The following is a 19,664-nucleotide window of genomic DNA, read 5'->3' on the forward strand; positions in this document are numbered from 1 at the left end:
CTCTCTCTCTAGTGTTCAGCTACCTGTGGTAATGGGATTCAGCAGCGACAAGAATTCTGCATCAACTCGAAGACCCACCAGCATGTCACCCCCACGTTATGTGGTCACACACCAAAACCCGTCACACTACGTGGCTGCACTGAAAGGCCATGCCTGCAGGACACACAGACCGCTCGACCGGGTGCAACCCATACGTTGATGGGAACACCGCAGACCTCTGTTGCCCCGGATCACCAAAGGCCTCAAGATAGAGCCTCCCCCCCTGACAGTAATAACGCACCAGAGAGGCCCGGTGGAGCAGCACCAGCCGATGGTGCAGGAGATGAAAAAGGTAGATCTAGAAACTTCACCCTCATCACCGCTCAGTTAGCATGGACCTAAAAGCAGAACCACTCAATGCCAAATGGGAGCTGCAAAAGAGAAGAAAATCTTGTATAAAAAGGAGATAAAAGCATCTGACACTATATAGTATTACCGCTGTATAAATCACTTCTAATGCCGCGTACACACGATCGGACTTTCCGGCTGACTTGGTCCAGCAGACAATCCACCGGACTTTGCAGCGGAGGTCCGCCGTATTTTCCGAACGAGCGGACTTGCACACACGCAAACTGATCCGCCGGACTTTTGGCGGAGGTCCGATGGATTTTCCAAATGAACAGACTTGCCCACACACGGACTAAAGTCCGTTCATTCTGAACGTGACTCCAGGTACGACGGGACTAGAGAAGGAAGTCAATCTCGCCGCTTTCATCAGCGAGATTGACACCTTGCGAGCCCTGTCGCCTGGTATGGATTTTAAGGGTAACCCCCATGCCCAAAAAAACAGCTTGGGGGGAGGGTCCCCCAAAATCCATACCAGACCCTTATCTGAGCACGCAGCCCGGCCGGTCAGGAAAGGGGGTGGGGACGAGCAAGCGACCCCCCCCCCCCCCTCGAATTTTCTCTAGGGCCGGGACTAACCTAGCGTCGCTGTAAGCGGTTCATTTAAAGGGGGCTCAGAACTCGCTGGCAGACTTTCTGAGTCGTCAGTGTGTGAAACAGGACGAATGGTCACTCAACCAGGAAGTGTTCGAGGAGGTTGTGAGGGCTTGGGGTATACCAGAGGTGGATTTGTTCGCCTCAGACAGCAACAAGAAGGTTGCTCAGTTATTCTCCAGAGGGATAGATGACTTCGCCAGTGCATGGCACTTCAACCTGTGCTATGCCTTTCCCCCAGTAAGGCTAGTTGCGGCGGTCCTCCAGAAATTTCAGACCCAGGTAACGGATCTCATTCTGATAGCCCCGTTTTGGCCAAGAAGGGCCTGGTTTGCAGTCCTAAAGAGATTGGCAATATATCTTCCGATTCATCTTCCGAGGAGGGAGGATCTGGTTACACAGGGTCCTATCCGGTATCGTCAAATAGAGACCCTCAGACTAAGCCCTTGTACACACGGTCGGAGAATCCATCGGAATGTGTCCTATCGGACCGTGTTGTCGGATAATCCGACTGTGTGTGGTCTGCATCGGACTGTTTCCGTCGGACCAAATTTTCCAACTTGCTGGAAATATTTTCCGACAAACTGGGCCGATTGGACATACTCCGATCATGTGTAGAAAATTCCGATCGGACAAAGTGCCACACATGCTCGGATCAAATTCCTACATCAAAGCTATTGGCTACTAGCGTGAACGTAGTCCCGTCGTAACTAAATTACGTCATCATGTTCTGAAAGATTGGATTTTGCGACAACTTTGTCCGACCGTGTGTATGCAACAGTTTTGGACAAGATCCGACAGACAAAATCCGACGGATTTGGTTGTCGGAATCTCCGATCGTGTGTACAAGGGGTTACAGCGTGGTATCTGAGGAACAGCTGTTAAGGCCCCAAGGTTTTTCAGAAAGGATCATCAAGACTCTCTTAGCCCTTGTACACACGGTCAGAGATTCCGACTAAATGTGTCCGATCGGACCGCTTTGTCGGATAATCCGACTGTGTGTGGTCTTCATTGGACTGTTTCCGTCGAAGTATCCGACGGACCAAGTTTTCCAACTTGTCGGTAAAATTTTCCGACAACATGATCCGATCGGACTTTGTCTCATCATGTGTAGAGAATTCCGATCAGACAAAGTGCCACGCATGCTCAGATCAAATTCCTACACCAAAGCTATTGGCTACTAGCCTGAACGTAGTCCCGTCGTAACGAAATAACGTCACCACGTTCTGAACGATCGGATTTTGCGACAACTTTGTCCGACTGTGTGTATGCAACAGTTTCGGACAAAATCCGTCAGACAAAATCGGACGGACAAAATCAGACGGATTTGGTTGTCGGAATGTCCGACCGTGTGTACAAGGGCTCAGAATGCCGTAAGCCAGTGACCCGGGACATTTACACCAAGGTGTGGAAGAGGTTCAATTCCTGGTTAGGAGAACAGGGGCAGGAAGATCCAGGTATTCCGGCAGTGCTGGAAGAATTTCTTTAAAGCCCTCTCCAGGTCCAGGCCAGTGAAGGTCTGCCCCCTGGGATCTATCCTTGGTACTTAGTACAAAGAGTCCCTTAGAACCTATGGAGAAATCTGATGCTAAATGGGTATTTTTAAAAACAGCTTTTTTTGATTGCAGGCTCCTTACAAAGAGCACCGGCCCAGACCCCGTACTGGGGCGCCTACTGATACCCTACACAGGGGCACCATTGGACCCCTAACAGAGGCACTGACTGAGACCCCGCACAGGGGGCACCTATGGAAACCCCACACATGGAGCCCCACTGATCCCCTCACAAGGGGCACTGGCTGAGTCCCCTCACAGGGGGTATCCACTAAGCCCCTGCGGAGGGCCCACTTAGACGACCCCCCCCAAAAAGGGGGTCGCCATCAGAGCCCCCACAGTGCTGTCCTTCTGGAAGAAGGCGTCCGGCGTAGCCGTGTGAACTAGCCGAAATTTTTGGCCGCCTGCCGAGAGTGCTCGGTAGGCTGCAATGCCACGGTCTAAATTAGTAAAGGGCTATCCATCAGGTGCCAAGGTGTACCCCCCCATAGTCACAACTCGGGAGGGGTGGTGGACAGAATGTCCGAAGCACCTAAGCCAGAGGCCTGGGCCTCACCCAGGGAGGGGGAGATGTGGAGGAGAACCCCAGAGGGACCGACCACCCCAGGGAGTACCCGCGCCCCACACCACTCCAGAGAAGGAGAGGAGGGGGCCCCTCACTTACTGCTCCAGCGAGCACGCAGGTAACGCTCCCAGACAGATCCTCCTCGCCACTGAAGTGGGGGGGGCTGTCAGCCATGAGGAACGTTGGGACACAGACGGAGACCCGGTCGTATGTGCGCTTGCAAGACTTATAACTCGCAGGTCCAGCCCCCTGGCCAGACTGGGGAGACCACACTGGATCTTAGTGTCCAGCGCGTCGCCCAGTCCGGCAGTCGATTGTAGCTCTCACAGGAGGGAACTAGGTCCTTACTCCTGACTAGGCAGAAAAAAATTGGAGGCCTAGAGCAGAGAGGGGGGTGTATATCACCTAGGATTGCCTATAGGCGGAGCCAAGACTTTTTTCTGCCTAGTGTCCTACTCCTGTAGGGGGCAATAAAACCCTATGGTTCTGAATAATGGAGCGCTGTGTCTGTCAATGAACGAATGAGAAATTACATTTTGAAGTACTTTTGAATGACGTTCGACAAGTCATTGAATGTACCGAAACTTTCTGTACGAATGTTCATACAAATGTTAATGCGGGAATTTACTAGTGTATGGCCAGTGTTAATGAGAAAACTGGTAGAGGGACATAAAGTTAACTAATAAAGTTATGTTCTTCCAAACTCCTCCAGGTGTATGCGGGCAACTTTTCCTGAGCGCCTCTGGAATAATCAACACCACCGGGATTCTGGAAAACTATTGTATATTCTCGATCGGACGGCCGCTAGGAGAGATTATTGTCATCAAGATTCTGTCCAGCTCTCTGAACTGCTCAGCTGGTGGGTGTTTTTGGTCCTGAATCTTCTGTACATATAATTGTCTTAGTTTAAAGAGGAAGTACACCCTGATGAGTTTACTTCCTCTTACATTCCCTGCAAAGGTAAAGCATAATGGACTACTATGCATCGCATCGCATCGCATCGCATAGTAGTCCATTATGTGTCACTTACCTGACACAGAAGCCAGCGAAGTCACCGCTGTCCCCTGTAGTCCGGAGCCTCCATCTTCTCGGTGGGTCTCGCCGCTCCGCCGCTGTCATTCGGCGAAGCCGCAATGACGTCACTCCTGCGCATGGGAGCCGCCACTCGCGGCATATCACCGTGGACCGTGGCTCGCTCAGTGCGCCTGCACGCCGCTGTCTATGGCGCATGCACCGTAGACAGCGGTGCCTGTCTTTTGGCAAATATCTCCTAAACTGTGTAGGTTTAGGAGATATTTCTTGGACCTACAGGTAAGCCTTAATCTAGGCTTACCTGTAGGTCAAACTTGGTTGTAAGGGTTTACAACCACTTTAATCAAAGGTCTCTTAGCGCCAACTAGTGACATAAACTGTGTACTACACCAATGCTATCCTCAGTGAGCATAGTTTGATGCCACTGTCCTCAAGTCTTTAGTGTTTAAGTATTAACTATACCATTCATGCTATGTACACAGGCCACAATGCCAAGTACACAATGAGAAAATGGGATGAAAAATACCGCTCTCAAAGCAGTCATACGATAATCTGGTCGTTAGCACACAGCTTTTGAAAGACGATCACAACAGTTTATGCAAAATGATCCAAAGGGACAAACGTGAAAAAAATCTTTCTTTCACGTTTCCAGAATGAACGATTTTTATTTAATCAGTACAGACCAAGACCACGCATGCTCAGAAATGAAAGAATACATTACAATACAACACATTGCATCACTTCCAAAGTTGTAGTCTGGTGTTGTAGTCTGGTGTATGTGAATATTTGTAGCTTAATCACCTCCTTCCCACCGTATTGTAAAATGACGGGTGCAAGGTGGCTCCCACTCTCGCCGCTCCTATGTGTCCGTGAAGCGATCGGTGGTGCACTCTGTCCCTGGGACATGGCGCGTCACCGTTCTTGATAAAGAGACAATGATACGGCTCTTTACCCATGTGATCAGCTGTGTCCAATCACAGCTGATCACACGTAAAGCAGGAAATGACGGTTATCGTCATTCCTCTCCTTACACTGACAGTGTGTGAGGAAAGGAGATTCCATCGGCGGCATCTCCTCACAGGGGAGATCTGCACAGATAATCAGGGCACTGATCATCAGTGCAGCCCGAAAAGGGGCCCAGCAGTGATGCTAATCAGTACCCAGCAGTGATGCCAGTCAGTGATGCCGATCAGTGCCTGCTCATCAGTGCCACCTATAAGTGCCCATTAGTGCTGCATATCATATCGGTGTTGCCAATCAGTGCCCATTAGCGCTCAGTAAAGGGCTGCCATTCTTTGAATCAGTAACATTTAAATTGGCCCAAAAAAATAATCACGTGCAGAAAATCCAGTCCTGCGTATAAATACTATGAAAAGCCTGTTGAATCTGGCCACAATATACAGTATATTAGAGGACTATGATCAGGGCAGGACTTACCTTCGGGCTTGACTGGGCTCAAACCCATGGGCCCCGCCAAGATACATAGTTGAGTGTACTCGGCTCCGCTCTGCTCACAGTCACACCCAGTCCTGCCCTATGATGGACATAACACGGGGACTGGGCGTGACTGTGAGCCGAGCCGAGTACACTCGGCTACACTCAGCTCCGCTCGGGACTGTGAGAGACTGAGAGGACTCGAGAGCTGCCAAGAGGACCTGAGAGCCACGAGAGGACCCGAGACCTGTCGAGAGGACCCGAAAGCCGCCAAGAGCCTCCGAGAGGAGCCGAGAGTCGCCAAGAGCCTCCGAGAGGACCGTAGAGCCGCCGAGAGGACCCGATACACAGGACTCTATATCTCGGCGGCACCATTTTTAAACTTCAAGGCTGCAATGACAAGGCTGCAAATGACACTGGGGCAAGGCTGCAGATGGATGGGCAAGGCTGCAGATGGATGGCAAGGTTGCAGATGGACACTGATAAGGCTGCATTGATGGGCATTTAAATGTTTTTTTTTCCTTTAAATTCCCTCCTAAACTTGGGGTGCGTGTTATACGCCGACAAATACGGTAATGTATAGAGGGTAGGGCCCGAATGTGACTCAAGCCCAGGGGCCCCCACCACCCTAAGTCCTGCCCTGACTATGATTAAAGTAAATCTGTACCCTTTCATTAAGGATACAAAACGTAAAACTTACATTAATCTCCCTTTTGCATAGTATTCACCATAATATGACGGATAATATTTTTATCAGACCTTCTGGCAAAGTGTCAACTTCCCAGGGTGTAGGAAGAATAGGGAAAGGCTCCCCTACCCCACAGCCAGGTCCAAGCACTATGATATGAGGGGAGGGGATGGGGGGCGGGGGCGGGGCCCAAGTCAATACAAATAGTGACTTTCAGAAAGTCGGTAATTGTCTAGGGACTTGTGAAAACTCTGGGATTGATTTTTCATCGATTGATTTACTTCCTATGTAGGGGAGCTTGTATTGTTCTATGGCAGAGCTATGTGGAGAAAGTCTTGTACCCGTATCTCAGGGGTCACAGTGCAAACGCGATCGAATACAGTGACTGTGAGACTGCGCCAAGTTCAGCCCGGTAATGGAATAGCCCTGGAGTACTCAACTAGACCAGACTCTAAAACCGATCACCAAGGTACGGCAATATCATTTACTGGAATATAATGCAATTTAAACGAAATGTGCCTGGCTGTCACCCTGGTCCTCTCACTTCTGTAATGTTTCTAATGGTATGAAAGACAGGCAACAAGCATTTCCTGAATTAAAAGTCAGCTATGATGGCTTAAGTGCTGCTTCCATGAAACATTCCCTTTACATTTATTGCTTCATAAGTAGCAGCCAATGGACACGGCTTTGATGGCTACCAACTTGTGTCTAGAAATCTCTCTGCGGTGTCGGACTGAGCTGCAATTCTCTGCAATCAACATGTAATCATTGTGACTACTAGGGTTGTCACCTTTTCTTCAAGTCAAACCTGAGCACTTTAGCGGCTCACAGCTATTATTTTTATAATATAAACTATACATATATTTTGCTATTAAAGCGGGAGTCCACCGGGACTCCGTGTTTTTTTTTTTTTTTAAAAAGCCAGCAGCTACAAATACTGCAGCTGCTGACTTTTAAAATAATGACACTTACCTGTCCAGCGCGCCCGCGATGTCGGCACCCGAAGCCGATCTCTCAATCGTCTCTCGGGTGCTGCCGCCGCCATCTTGGGTATGGGAATCAGGAAATGGAGCCTTTTGGCTTCATTTCCCGGTTCCATACTGCGCATGCGCAAATCGCGCTGCGCAATAAGGACGCTCCCCGCTGCCTCTGGGATCTGTGTGTTTCCCAGCAGGCAGCGGGGCACTTGCGGGAAGGGGCGGGCACTTGCAGAAAGGGGCGTAAGTTACGCCCCTTTCCACAGAGAGCTATCCCGGAAGTGGGTGCAGTTACCTGGATTATCCAGGTAACTGCACCCCCCTCCCCCCTGAAAGGTGCCGATTGTGGCACCGGAGGGGGGGGAGGGTTCCGATGAGCGGAAGGTCCACTTTAGGGTGGACCTCCGCTTTAAATAACATTTCTAATCATATGAAGTTAATAACATGAGTCCCCTTTACATCAGAGTCCGCAGAGTTCCCCTTTACATCGGAATACGCAGAGTCTGCTCTTACATCTCAACTTGCAGAGTTCCCTTTCACTCTGAGGCTCGGTTTACAAAGGGGGCGATGCGAGGCGACACGACTTGCCTCGCCGCGACCTGCCGCGACCTCAGCGGCGACTTGCAAATGACTTCTGTATAGAAGTCAATGCAAGTCGCCCGAGGTCGCCCAAAAGTAGTACAGGAACCTTTTTTCTAAGTCGAAGCGACTCGAGTCGCTCCTCTTAGAACGGTTCCGTAGTACAGAACGGGGGCGACTTGTCAGGTCGCGGCACGGCATGTCGTGTCGCCCCCTGTGTGAACGGAGCCTAAGGGGGGACTCTGCAAACTCTGATGTAAGGGAGAACTCTGGGGACTCTAACATTAGGGATGCTCTGGGAACCCTGATTTAAGGGGGGACACTGAGAACTCTGATATACGAAGAGGACGTTGATGTAAGGGGGAACACTGTGCCCTTTGGTTTAAAGGGGAACTCTGATCTCAGGGGTGCTGAGAACCCTGATTTACCTAAGTGTACTCTCTCAAAGGCAGGAGAGAGAAGGGGGGGAGACTTCAGTCAGAGACAGGGATGGATGTAGGGTTGCCACCTTTTCTTCAAGTCAAACCCGAACACTTTGCATCGCACAGCAATTTTTTTTTATAGTATAAACTATAGATATATTTTGCTACTAAATAACATTTCTAATCATATGAAGTTAATAACAAGAGCCCCCCTTTACATCAGAGTCCACAGAGTTCCCTTTTACATCTGAACTCGCAGAGTTCCCTTTCACTGTGAGGGGGGACTATGCAGACTCTGATGTAAGGGAGAACTCTGGGGACTCTAACATAAGGGATGCTCTGGGAATACTGAGGGTGTACACTGAGAACTCTGATGTACGGAGAAGATTCTGATGTAAGGGGAAACACTGTGGCCTCTGGTATAAAAGGGAACTCTGATGTAAGGGGTGCTCTGAGAACCCTGATTTGCCTTAGTGTACTTACTCAGAGGCAGGAGAGAGAAGGGGAAGACTTCAGTCACAGACGGATGAATGGATGATGAGCTCATTCACCCCTTGGCAGTCAACACCTCTCATCCAGATGGATCTGAGGCTGCTGGACTTCAAATTTCCGGCCACTTTCCTTTTCTGAGGCACAGCGCCGGGGATTGGAGTGTGGGCAGACAAAGAGAGGTGGGGGGGAAGAGGTGCAGTTCGAAGCCCTCTCTCCTCTGCCGTCTGTATGTGTTGGGGGGGGGGGGGGGTTGTTAGTGTTGGCTTTGGGCAGTGTGAAAGAATGTAACAGACACTCTCAGCTGAGACAACTGCAGTCAGTAACCCTAGCCATAGTCCAATCTAAATAATGTGTCCGGCTTTCAGACAGTCCAAAACCTGGACACATGAACTGTCCGGGTGAATCCTGGACAGGTGGCAACCCTAGATGGATGGTGAGCTCACTCACCCCTTGGCAGTCAGCACCTCTCATCCAGATGTGTCTGAGGCTGCTGGACTTCAAATTTCCAGCCCCTGCTAAGGCACAGCGCCAGGGAATTTGAGTGTGGGCAGACACAGAGGGGTAGGGGCGGGAGTAAGAGGTGCAGATTGAGCCCTCTCTCCTCTCCTGTCTGTGTGTTTGGGGGGGGGGGGGCTTTAGGCAGTGTGAAAGAGTGTGTAACAGACACTCTCAGCTTAGACAACTGCAGCCAGCAACCCTGCTGGGAATCCATAGTCCAGTCTGAATAATGTGTCCGGGTTTCAGGCACTCTGAAACCCAAACGCACGGTTCCAAACCCGAACTGGTGGCAACCTTAGTGACTACACAGGTCAGAGAGGTTGTAGAGTATTATATAACAGGAAGTTACAGTCTTATTAGGAAGCACTGTGTAAAGTTTACTTAAATCTGACTGCAATGGGTTATATGAAACTAGGGGGAGATCTTGGCTTTGCCACAATTGCAGCAATCACTGAGTGATTTCAGCTGCATATAATCAGGGGAATTTACAAAAATTGGAGCAGCTGTGAATGGAAACCAATCAGCATCTAGATTTAAGGGGAACTCAACCCTAATACTAAAATCTCTAAATCTACTAGCATCTACAATCTAAGACTAACCTATCTAGCCATTGTAAAGAAGAAATCGCTATACATACATTTGTGCTCATAAGTTTACATTTATGGTTTCTTGGTCATTTTTCGGAGAATATGAATCATAACACAAAAACTTTTCTTTCACTCGTGGTTAGTGTTTGGTTGAAGCCATTTATTATCAATCCACTGTGTTTAATCTTTTGAAATCATAATGGCACCAGAAACTACCCAAATGACCCTGATCAAAAGTTTACATACCCTGGTGATTTTGGCCTGATCTATAATTAGTGTGTATAAAAGGTCAATGAGTTTCGGGGACTCCTGACAGACCCTTGCATCTTTCATGCAGTGCTGCTGTCAGAAACCACAAATCAGACTGAGACAAAAGAACAGTTAAATCTCACTTGTTTAATAATAATAATAAAAAAAATAAAGGTAAACATAGTCAAAACATAGCCAGAGTTCAGGAACCGGAACGGATAGTCAGACAACCCAAAACATCAGGGAGCCAGAGATGAGCGCAGAAGAACAGCAAGCAGGATCTGGAGCCAGAAGGAATGTCAGCCAAGCAAGTCTTTAACAGGAACACAGAAGAGCGTCTCTAGAAATGTGACCAGGGCAAAGGCAAAGATCATCTGGGCTGGACGGCTTAAAGCAGAGCTCCACCCGATTTATAAAAAATTGTTCCCGAATATTATTTTTCTCTGTTATATATAATGAGGACATTTAAGTTTCATGTACCTTTTGTATCCTTGAGTTAACTACCATTTCCGTGTTTGGGGGATTGCAGATATGGGCGGGGTTTCTGCGGATATGGGCGGTGTTGCTACGGCTAGGTCGACGCTTCCTTTGTGCCGCACTGTCTCCTGGGATCTTTTTTCTTGTTCCCAGGAGTCTGTGCGGCGGCCTGGCGCGAGTTATCGCGCAATTTAGAACCAAAGCTGTTGACGGCGCTCCTATACAAACATGCGCATGCGTGATATCTATGATAGAACGGGCGTTGCATTCTGGGAGATGCACATCACAGAATCCAGGAAGAGAATGCCTGTGGGCTTCACATGCCCACAGGCAAGATGACAACTATCGATATCATTTATATAAAGCGTACTTTGCTTGACAAAAAGCAATGGGAAAACTTCAAAAAACGGGACATGTAAGTAACAAATGTTAATACTAATTTATTTTTAAATGTCACAAAAAAAAAAAAGTCGGAGGCAGTGGAGCCCCGCTTTAAGTAAGCAGGACTGACAAGCAGGATATCATCAACAGGTGAGTCACTGTGGACAAAGGAGCTGGCAGTTAGCCAACAGCTTCGAGAAGGAAGGGCTGAGCCCAGCCCTGATAGCTGCACTGGATTCTGAGTCATGGGGAAAGCAAAAGAATTGTCAAAGGATCTGTGGGAAAAGGTAGTTGAAATGTGTAAAACCGGAAAGGGATATAAAAAGATATCCGAGGAATTGGGAATGCCAATCAGCAGTGTTCAAACTCTAATCAAGAAGTGGAAAATGAGGGGTTCTGTTGAAACCAAACCACGGTCAGGTAGACCAACTAAATATTCAGCCACAACTGCCAGGAAAATTGTTGGGGATGCAAAGAAAACCCACAAATAACTTCAGGTGAAATACAGGACTCTCACATGTGATGCGGCTGTTCCAAGATGCACAACAAGGAGGCACTAGAAGAAAGATGGGCGGCATGGTCGAGTCGCCAGAAGAAAGTCATTACTACGCAAATGCCACAAAGTATCCCACTTACAATACGCCAAACAGCACAGAGACAAACCTCAAACCTTCTGGCACAAAGTCATTAGGAGTGATGAGACCAAAATTGAGCGTTTGGCCACAACCATAAACTCTACATTTGGAGAGGAGTCAACAAGGAAAGGTACACCATTCCAACTGTGAAACACGGAGGTGGATCGCTGATGTTTTGGGGATGTGTGAGCTACAAAGGCACAGGAAATTTGGTCAAAATTGATGGCAAGATGAATGCAGAATGTTATTAAAAAAATACTGGAGGAACATTTTCATTCATCAGCCAGGAAGCTGCACATGGGATGTAGTTGGACATTCCAACGTTACAATGATCCAAAACACAAGGCCAAGTCCACCTGTCATTGGCTACAGTGGAATAAAGTGAAGGTTCTGGAGTGGCCATCTCAGTCTCCCGACCTCAATATCACTGAGCCACTCTGGGGAGATCTCAAACGTGCCGTTCATACAAGACAGCCCAAGAATTTACAGGAACTGGAGACTTTTTGCCAAGAGGAATGGGCAGCTTTACTATCTGAGATAAAGAGCCTCATCCACAAATACCACAAAAGACTTCAAGCTCTCATCGATGTTAAAGTGGGAAATACACGGTATTAAGAACTGGGGTGTGTAAACTTTTGATCAGGGTCATTTGGGTAGTTTCTGTTGCCATTATGATTTCAAAAGATTAAACACAGTTGACTAACAATAAATGGCTTCAGCCAAACACTAACCATGAGTGAAAGAAAACTTTTTGTGTTACCATTCATATTCTCTGAAAAATGGCCAAGAAATCCTAAATTCTGCCGGGGTATGTAAACTTATGAGTACAACTGTACCTTTTCTGAAGCCGCTCCAGTCCGGTCCCACGCTGAGCTGTCAGCTTCTCTTTAGAGGCGGGTGTAGAAGGCAGCCGACAGCGGAAGCCCCAAAGTAAGTCTATTGGTGACATCACTTCCCAAGCATTTCACAGCAGTTGTTAGCTGTCTCCTCTGCAGAGCTTCCACCGCTGGAGACCGGGCCCGAGCGGCTTCAGATAAGGTATGTATAGCAATTTCTTCTTTAGGGCTCTTTCACACGGGGCGGATCAGTGATGAGCTGCCCTGTGGATATCCGCTTGCTCAGCGGGGATCGCTCCGTCGATCCCCCTTTGTTTTTACCTGGTGATCTGGCCAGTAACACGCCTCCTGTATTTGAACACCCCCACTCTGGATGAAGAAATACCGGGAGCACCTTTGGACAGCAGCATTGCCAGTCTGTATGGGAGTATTAGATGTACTAGAAGATTTAAATACACTAACAAAGTGAAGCCAGCTCACACTTTATAAGCAGTTACAGCAACAGTTTTTTTTTCCATTTTTGGGATAAAGGGTTTACATAAATAAAAGAAAACTGATCATTGTAAGCACCCCTGTCAGTACCGTAGTAAACGGTTGGTCTCATCCCTGTAAGTGCTACATTTGTAGAACTTAAAAATAAAGGAAGGAACGCTTAAAATAGAAAACAAATGCAACCATCACATCTAAGAATTGGAAAGATGCAATACATTAAATGTTTGCTTTTGGGGTTTTATACATTATTCAACGGAACCAGAGGAAGTTGGAAGCTGATTGGATGCCATGCACAGCACCTCCCACAGATTTAGTACATTCCCTCGACTATTGTATGTAGACATTGGATGGTGTATGGACAATGTTAGGAGTCTGATGTAGCGGCAATATGACGGCGCTCTCCTTACTTCCCATAGACTGTGATGTGCAGCTGTTTGGGTTGCGAGGGGACATCCGAAATCCTGTACAGCCGCGGTTTGCGCTGGACTCCCCTGCTTGCCGTATCTTTATCGATGTGCCTCCTAAGTATACCATCGCAGTCCATGCTTTGTATATGGACCTTGAAAATGGGACCAATAAGACGCAGTCAGATTACATCCTGGTAAGTAATCACACTGCCTATGCAGGGCTGAATGGACAGACTCCACCAAAAACAGATATGTAACCTTTCAGGGGTTGTCTGAAAGTGGAATCACATGGCATACACTATATTACCAAAAGTATTGGGACACCTGACCTTTAATGGCATCCCAGTCTTAGCCCGTCGGGTTCAGTATTGAGTTGGCCTCACCCTTTGCAGCTATAATGGCTTCAACTCTTCCGGGAAGGCCGTCCACAAGGTTTAGGAGTGTGTCTATGGGAGTGTTTGACCATTCTTCCAGAAGTGCATTTGTGAGGTCAGGCACTGATGTTGGATGAGAAGACCTGGCTCACAGTCTCCGCTCTAATTCATCCCAAAGGTGTTCTATCAGGTTGAGGTCAGGTCTCTGTGCAGGCCAGTCAAGTTCCTCCACCCCAAACCCGCTCATCCATTTCTTTATGGACCTTGCTTTGTGCACTGGTCCAAATCACTTGGTAGAGGGGGGTTTATGGCATGAGGTTGTTTTCAGGGGTTGGGCTTGGCCTCTTTTATATCCAGTGAAGGGAACTCTTAAAGGGCGTCAGCATACCAAGACATTTTGGACAATTTCATGCTCCCAACTTTGTGGGAACAGTTTGGGGACGGCCCCTTCCTGTTCCAGCATGACTGCGCACAAAGCAAGGTCCATAAAGACATGGATGAGTGAGTTTGGGGTGGAGGAACTTGACTGGCCTGGCCTCAACCTGACAGAACACCTTTGGGATGAATTGGAGCAGAGACTGCGAGCCAGGCCTTCTCGTCCAACATCAGAGCCTGACCTCACAAATGCACTTCTGGAAGAATAGTCAAACATTCCCATAGACACCCTCCTAAACCTTGTGGACGGGCCTTCCCAGAAGAGTTGTAGCTGTTTTAGCTCCAAAGGGCGGAGCCAACTCAATATTGAACCCTCCGGACTTAGACTGGGATGCCATTAAATAAATTTTTCGTGTAAATGTATATTGACCTTTTTAGCATTTTAGCTCTCATAATACCTAAAGAACGGGCTTTATACCCTGACTTCTTGATTTTTTTTTCACTTGGCCACTAAAAAGTATCAGTTTCACAATGTTGTTCCTCCTCTACCTCTGTATTTGAGTCAGTGGCGGCTGGGGCTCAATTTTTTTTTGGGGGGTAAACAAAAAGATTCCCCCTTAATGGGACTTTAAATGGACCACCAATACCACCAAAATTCAAAATAAATAATTTTAAATTCATATAGCAAAATTTTTAAAGAGAAACTTCCAAACACATAGTACCTCTAATAGAGCATAAAACACATATACATAGAGAACATGTATACAAAATAACTCTCAGAATGTCCCAAACCCGACGCGTTTCCAGTCTCCGTGATTGCAGAACTTTCATCAGGGGTGTAGAGAGAAATACTGTCGGAGCAATTTTGCAGAAATTGTTACAATGTATTAAAAAAAAAAAAAAATCTTGCAAACAGTGATTGGAATTTTCCACTGTATTTTCCATTTCTTTACTAGTGACAGCTATAAAAAAAAAAAATTTTTGGGGGGGCGGCAGCAAACAAAGCTCCCACCACTCCGCTCCCCGAGCCCACACTTTTTGAAGCCAATCAGAGCCTCCCGATCTAATCACATGCTTCGAAAAAAACAAAAAAAAAACCATTGGAATCCATGAGTCCCTGCGTGTAGATTAGGGGCCGGACGCATGGATTAGGGGGCCGGTGCCCCTGGGCCCCATATGGATGGGCCACCACTGAGGTGTTGATCTGTGTGTGTTCTCATCTCCAGATCCGGGACATGAAGTCGATGAAATCCACCGCTTTCCATGGAAACAACTTGTTCTACTGGGAGTCCACAGGGAGCCGGGCAGAGGTTGAATTTAATGGCGACTTCTCACAGGACAGAGTCAGATTCCGAGCGCAGTACTGGGCGAAGCAGAGGGGGAAGCCAACTCAGAACGGAGAGTCGGTTGTCTGACCAGGCCGTGGTTGAGATAGCGGAGCGTGTTCAGGATTACCTTCAAAACAGGAGCAGATCTGCTGCCCTCTCATACCTCGGTTACTCCCCTGTAGTGCATACTGTGCATGTAAAGTTGTGACTGATCAATTTTTGTCACTCATTCAATGCAATTTCTTCAGGTTCCTGCTGTGATATAATTCCTTCAATTCATAAAAAAAGGATCTCTCTTCCCCTGATCCACAAACATTTACTGACATTCCCCAAAACATTTACTGACATTCCCCAACACCCAGATTGTCTAAGCCCTTGTACACACGGTCGGAGAATCCGTCGGAATGTGTCCTATCGGACCGTTTTGTCGGATATTCCGACTGTGTGTGGTCTGCATCGGACTGATTTAGTCGGAATATCCGTCGGACCCAATTTTCCAACATGTTGGAAATATTTCCCGACCAACTGGTTCGATCGGACATACTCCGATCATGTGTAGAGAATTCCGATCGGACAAAGTGCCACGCATGCTCAGATCAAATTCCTACATCAAAGCTATTGGCTACTAGCCTGAACGTAGTCCCATCGTAACGAAATTACGTCATCACGTTCTGAACGATCGGATTTTCCGACAACTTTGTCCGACCGTGTGTATGCAACAGTTTCAGGCAAGATCCGACGGACAAAACCCGATGGATTTGGTTGTCGAAATCTCCGACCGTGTGTACAAGGGCTTACTGTTTACCAGAAAATCTACAACGTGGTAATATTCACAATGCTTACATCACAGCCAATGTTATATTCTCCTTCAGTGAATGTTGGCCTATCTATTGCCTAGAGAGATGTGGCCTGATTGAGTCCAGGGGCAGACAGACCATTCGGACACTCGGGCACTGCCCAAGGGCCCCATGCCACTAAGAGGCCCCATCAGGGTTGCCAGCCTCAATAAAACCAGGGACAGTATGTAAAAATCTGTGTTTTTTTAAAAAAATCCCAAGATTATATCTGCCCCGCCTCTCCAGTATCTTTTCAGTGTGTGTATGTGTATTCTGTGTGTGTATATTGTGTGTCTGTGTGTGTATATACTGTATGTGTGTGTGTGTGTGTGTGTGTGTATATATACTGTATGTGTGTGTGTGTATATACTGTTTGGCCCCATAATCTCCTATTGCCCGGGGGCCCCATAATCTCCTATTGCCCAGGGGGCCCCATGAGTTGTCAGTCCACCCCTGTCTGAGTCTGACCCATATATGCAGTGCGGGGACAAGGTCATCCAGAGCCCAGGGCAAACATGCCAAACTGCCCCCCCCCCCGCCCCCAAGGTGTATGAGCATTATGCATCATCAAAAATCCTCCCCCCCAAAAAAAAAATTGAGCACTAATCTTTTTTACCCCTCTAAGCATAAATCCCCCCTCCTCTCAGTGCAAATCTGTTCCCCTGCTGAAATCCCCCCTCCCAGCACAAATCTTAACCCCCCCCCAACCCCCCCAATTCAAGTGCCCCCCCCCAAAAAAATCACTCCTCCTAGCACAAATTATCCACCCCTAAGATTACCTCTCCCGATAACCCCACTGCAAATCCCCCCCCTTCCAGCACAAAGCGCCCCAATCATGCTTCCTAGCACAAATCTTCTTCCCCCATTCCTTCTCCCCCTAAATTTTAGCATACCCCCCAAATTTCCCCTCCTAGAACAATACTTACTCCCTGCTGCCCCCCCAAATCCCCCTTTCCAACACAAATCCCCTCCCCCCTATTTCCTTGTGGTGCCCCCCCACTGCCCATGATACCACAGTGCCCAGGGCAGCCGTCCCTCCTGCCCGCCCCTTGTCCCGGCCCTGCTTATATGCCACACTGCAGATTGTAGGCTGAAATATCTATTCCCATCTGTTTGTATGTATATCCATCATTCATTTGGAGGGTTATTGTAGTCAGATCCAGAGCATTGTGTCAGGAATCCAGCAAAATGTATAAATATGCCCCTATGAAGAGCTTTGTTGAAGGTACGGGCACAGTTATGGGTCACGTTCCCATCTCATCCCTTTAAACCCAAACACCTTTGAATCACACGGGTTCTGAGGCTAATTAAATGCAGCTAAGGAACCAAGTGAGTTTAATTACCACCTTAAAGTGGATGTAAACCTTTACAAACCACTTTGACCTACAGGTGAGCCTAGATTAAGGCTTACCTGTAGGTCCAAGAAATATCTCCTAAACCTACACGGTTTAGGAGATATTTACAAAAAGACAGTAGACAGCGGCGCGCAGGCGCACTGGGCAGGCCGCAGATCACGGCGATATGCCGCTTGTGTCGGCTCCCGTGCGCATGCACCGGAGTGACGTCATCGCGGCTCCGGCAAATCACAGCGCCGGAGCAGCGAGACCCGGAAGTCACTCTGAGATACATGGCATGCAAGATGAAGACGGAGGAGCGCTTTGGGGGCTTCGTTCTCAGGTAAGTTATTCATAATGAGGTAGTATGCTATGCATACTAGCTCATTATGCCTTTGCCTTGCAGGTTGCATTTTTTTTTTTTTTAAATAGACTTTACTTCCTCTTTAACCACTTGCAGACCGGACCATTTTGCTGGTCAAAGACCAGACCACTTTTTGCGATTCAGCACTGCGTCGCTTTAACTGACAATTGTGCGGTCGTGCGACGTGGCTCCCAAACAAAATTGACGTTCTTTTTTTCCCACAAATAGAGCTTTCTTTTGGTGGTATTTGATCACCCCTGCGGTTTTTATTTTTTGCGCTATAAACAAAAATAGAGCGACAATTTTGAAAAAAACACATTATTTTTTACTTTTTGTTATAATAAATATCCCCCAAAAATATATAAAAAAACATTTTTTTCCCTTAGTTTAGGCCGATACGTATTCTTCTACATATTTTTGGTTAAAAAAAATCGCAATAAGCGATTATTGATTGGTTTGCGCAAAAGTTATAGCGTTTACAAAATAGGGATAGTTTTATAGCATTTTTATTAATAATTTTTTATTATTTTTTTTTTTACTAGTAATGGTGGCGATCAGCGATTTTTATTGTGACTGCGACATTGTGGGGGACCCATCGGACATTTTTGACACATTTTTGGGACCATTGTCATTTATACAGTAATCAGTGCTATATAAATGCAGTGATTCCTGTGTAAATGACACTGGCAGTGAAGGGGTTAACCAGTGGGTGGCAGTGTAGGGGTTAAGTGTTCCTAGGGGTGTGTTACTAACTGTGGGGGGGTAGGGCTTTCATTTAGTGAACACTGATCTCTGCTCCAATCACATGGAGCAGAGATCAGCGTCACTAGTTGCTAGGCAGAATGGAGAAATGTTGTTTACACAGCATTTCCTCCATTCGGCCGCTCCGTGAGACGATCGCGGGGATGCCCGCGGCGATCGAGTCCGCGGGTCCCGTGACCGGACTCACGGGGGTCCCAACCAGCGCGGGAGCGCGCCACTGGCGGCGCGCTCCTGATGGCAGGGCGGCATTGAATATTGGACGTACATGTACGCCAATATGCCTGCCCGTGCCATTCTGTCGACGTACATCGTCGTGCGCTGGTCGGGAAGTGGTTAATCAGCCACAGAACCTGTGTAATTAAGCTATTTACTTAGTAATGTCACCACTATTTACATATGAATGCCAGTTATTTACATGTAAACACAGAGTCTGCAGGTGAGTCATCTGTACACAACAATAGGGCAGAGCTGGGCAGCATTAGTAGCAGCACTTCACACTGAGATATCGGGACACAGCACAGGACTAACACTTCAAGGGACGAGGGAATTTAAACTGGGATAGTTGGCAAGTATGAGGCAGCTGCTTTGGGCCCCACAACAATGACAGGGCCCAGGGCAGCTGCCCCTTTTGCCCTGCCTTAAAGACGGCCCTGATGGTTGGTTGCGGTGGTGGAGATAAGTCAAGTCAGCACCTTGAATGTGATTGTGGAACCTGAACTCATCTGGAATGACGACATGAAGGTATAAAGTACCATCGTTGTTTGAAGGCATTTAATTCAATAAAATAAATTGTTGAATGTCTGGATTTTATTTTTTTGCTAAATAAAACCCTGTACTGGGACAAAGTTTTCTATTACCATTGACCTCATTCTGGAAAATGCTAAGTGGCTGGTTATTCCATGCGTCACTACACTGAGAACAAGCATGTAGACTGTTAAAGGCACTTTAAAAAAAAAAAAAAATGCAACCTGCAAGGCAAAGGCATAATGAGCTAGTATGCATAGCATAC

The 19,664-nt window shown here is 47.4% G+C and overlaps 1 protein-coding gene across 2 annotated transcripts in view; it reads left to right on the top strand.

Moving 5' to 3' along the window:
• Window positions 1-19,452, top strand: part of ADAMTS13 (ADAM metallopeptidase with thrombospondin type 1 motif 13) — a 103,932-nt gene extending 84,480 nt beyond the window's left edge. For both annotated transcript variants that reach the window (XM_077468142.1, XM_077468151.1), the window contains exons 28-32: window positions 13-331; window positions 3,809-3,955; window positions 6,543-6,719; window positions 13,292-13,476; window positions 15,258-19,452. In XM_077468142.1, coding sequence (XP_077324268.1) covers window positions 13-331; window positions 3,809-3,955; window positions 6,543-6,719; window positions 13,292-13,476; window positions 15,258-15,446 — 1,017 coding nt within the window. In that variant the 3' untranslated portion in view covers window positions 15,447-19,452. The remainder of the gene's footprint in view (window positions 1-12; window positions 332-3,808; window positions 3,956-6,542; window positions 6,720-13,291; window positions 13,477-15,257) is intronic.
• The last annotated feature ends 212 nt before the right edge of the window (window positions 19,453-19,664 follow it).

Source organism: Lithobates pipiens, unplaced genomic scaffold, assembly GCF_037356315.1.
Source record: "Lithobates pipiens isolate NorthernLeopardFrog02 unplaced genomic scaffold, aLitPip1_a1.2 Scaffold_11, whole genome shotgun sequence".
In the NCBI taxonomy this organism is placed as follows: domain Eukaryota; kingdom Metazoa; phylum Chordata; class Amphibia; order Anura; family Ranidae; genus Lithobates; species Lithobates pipiens.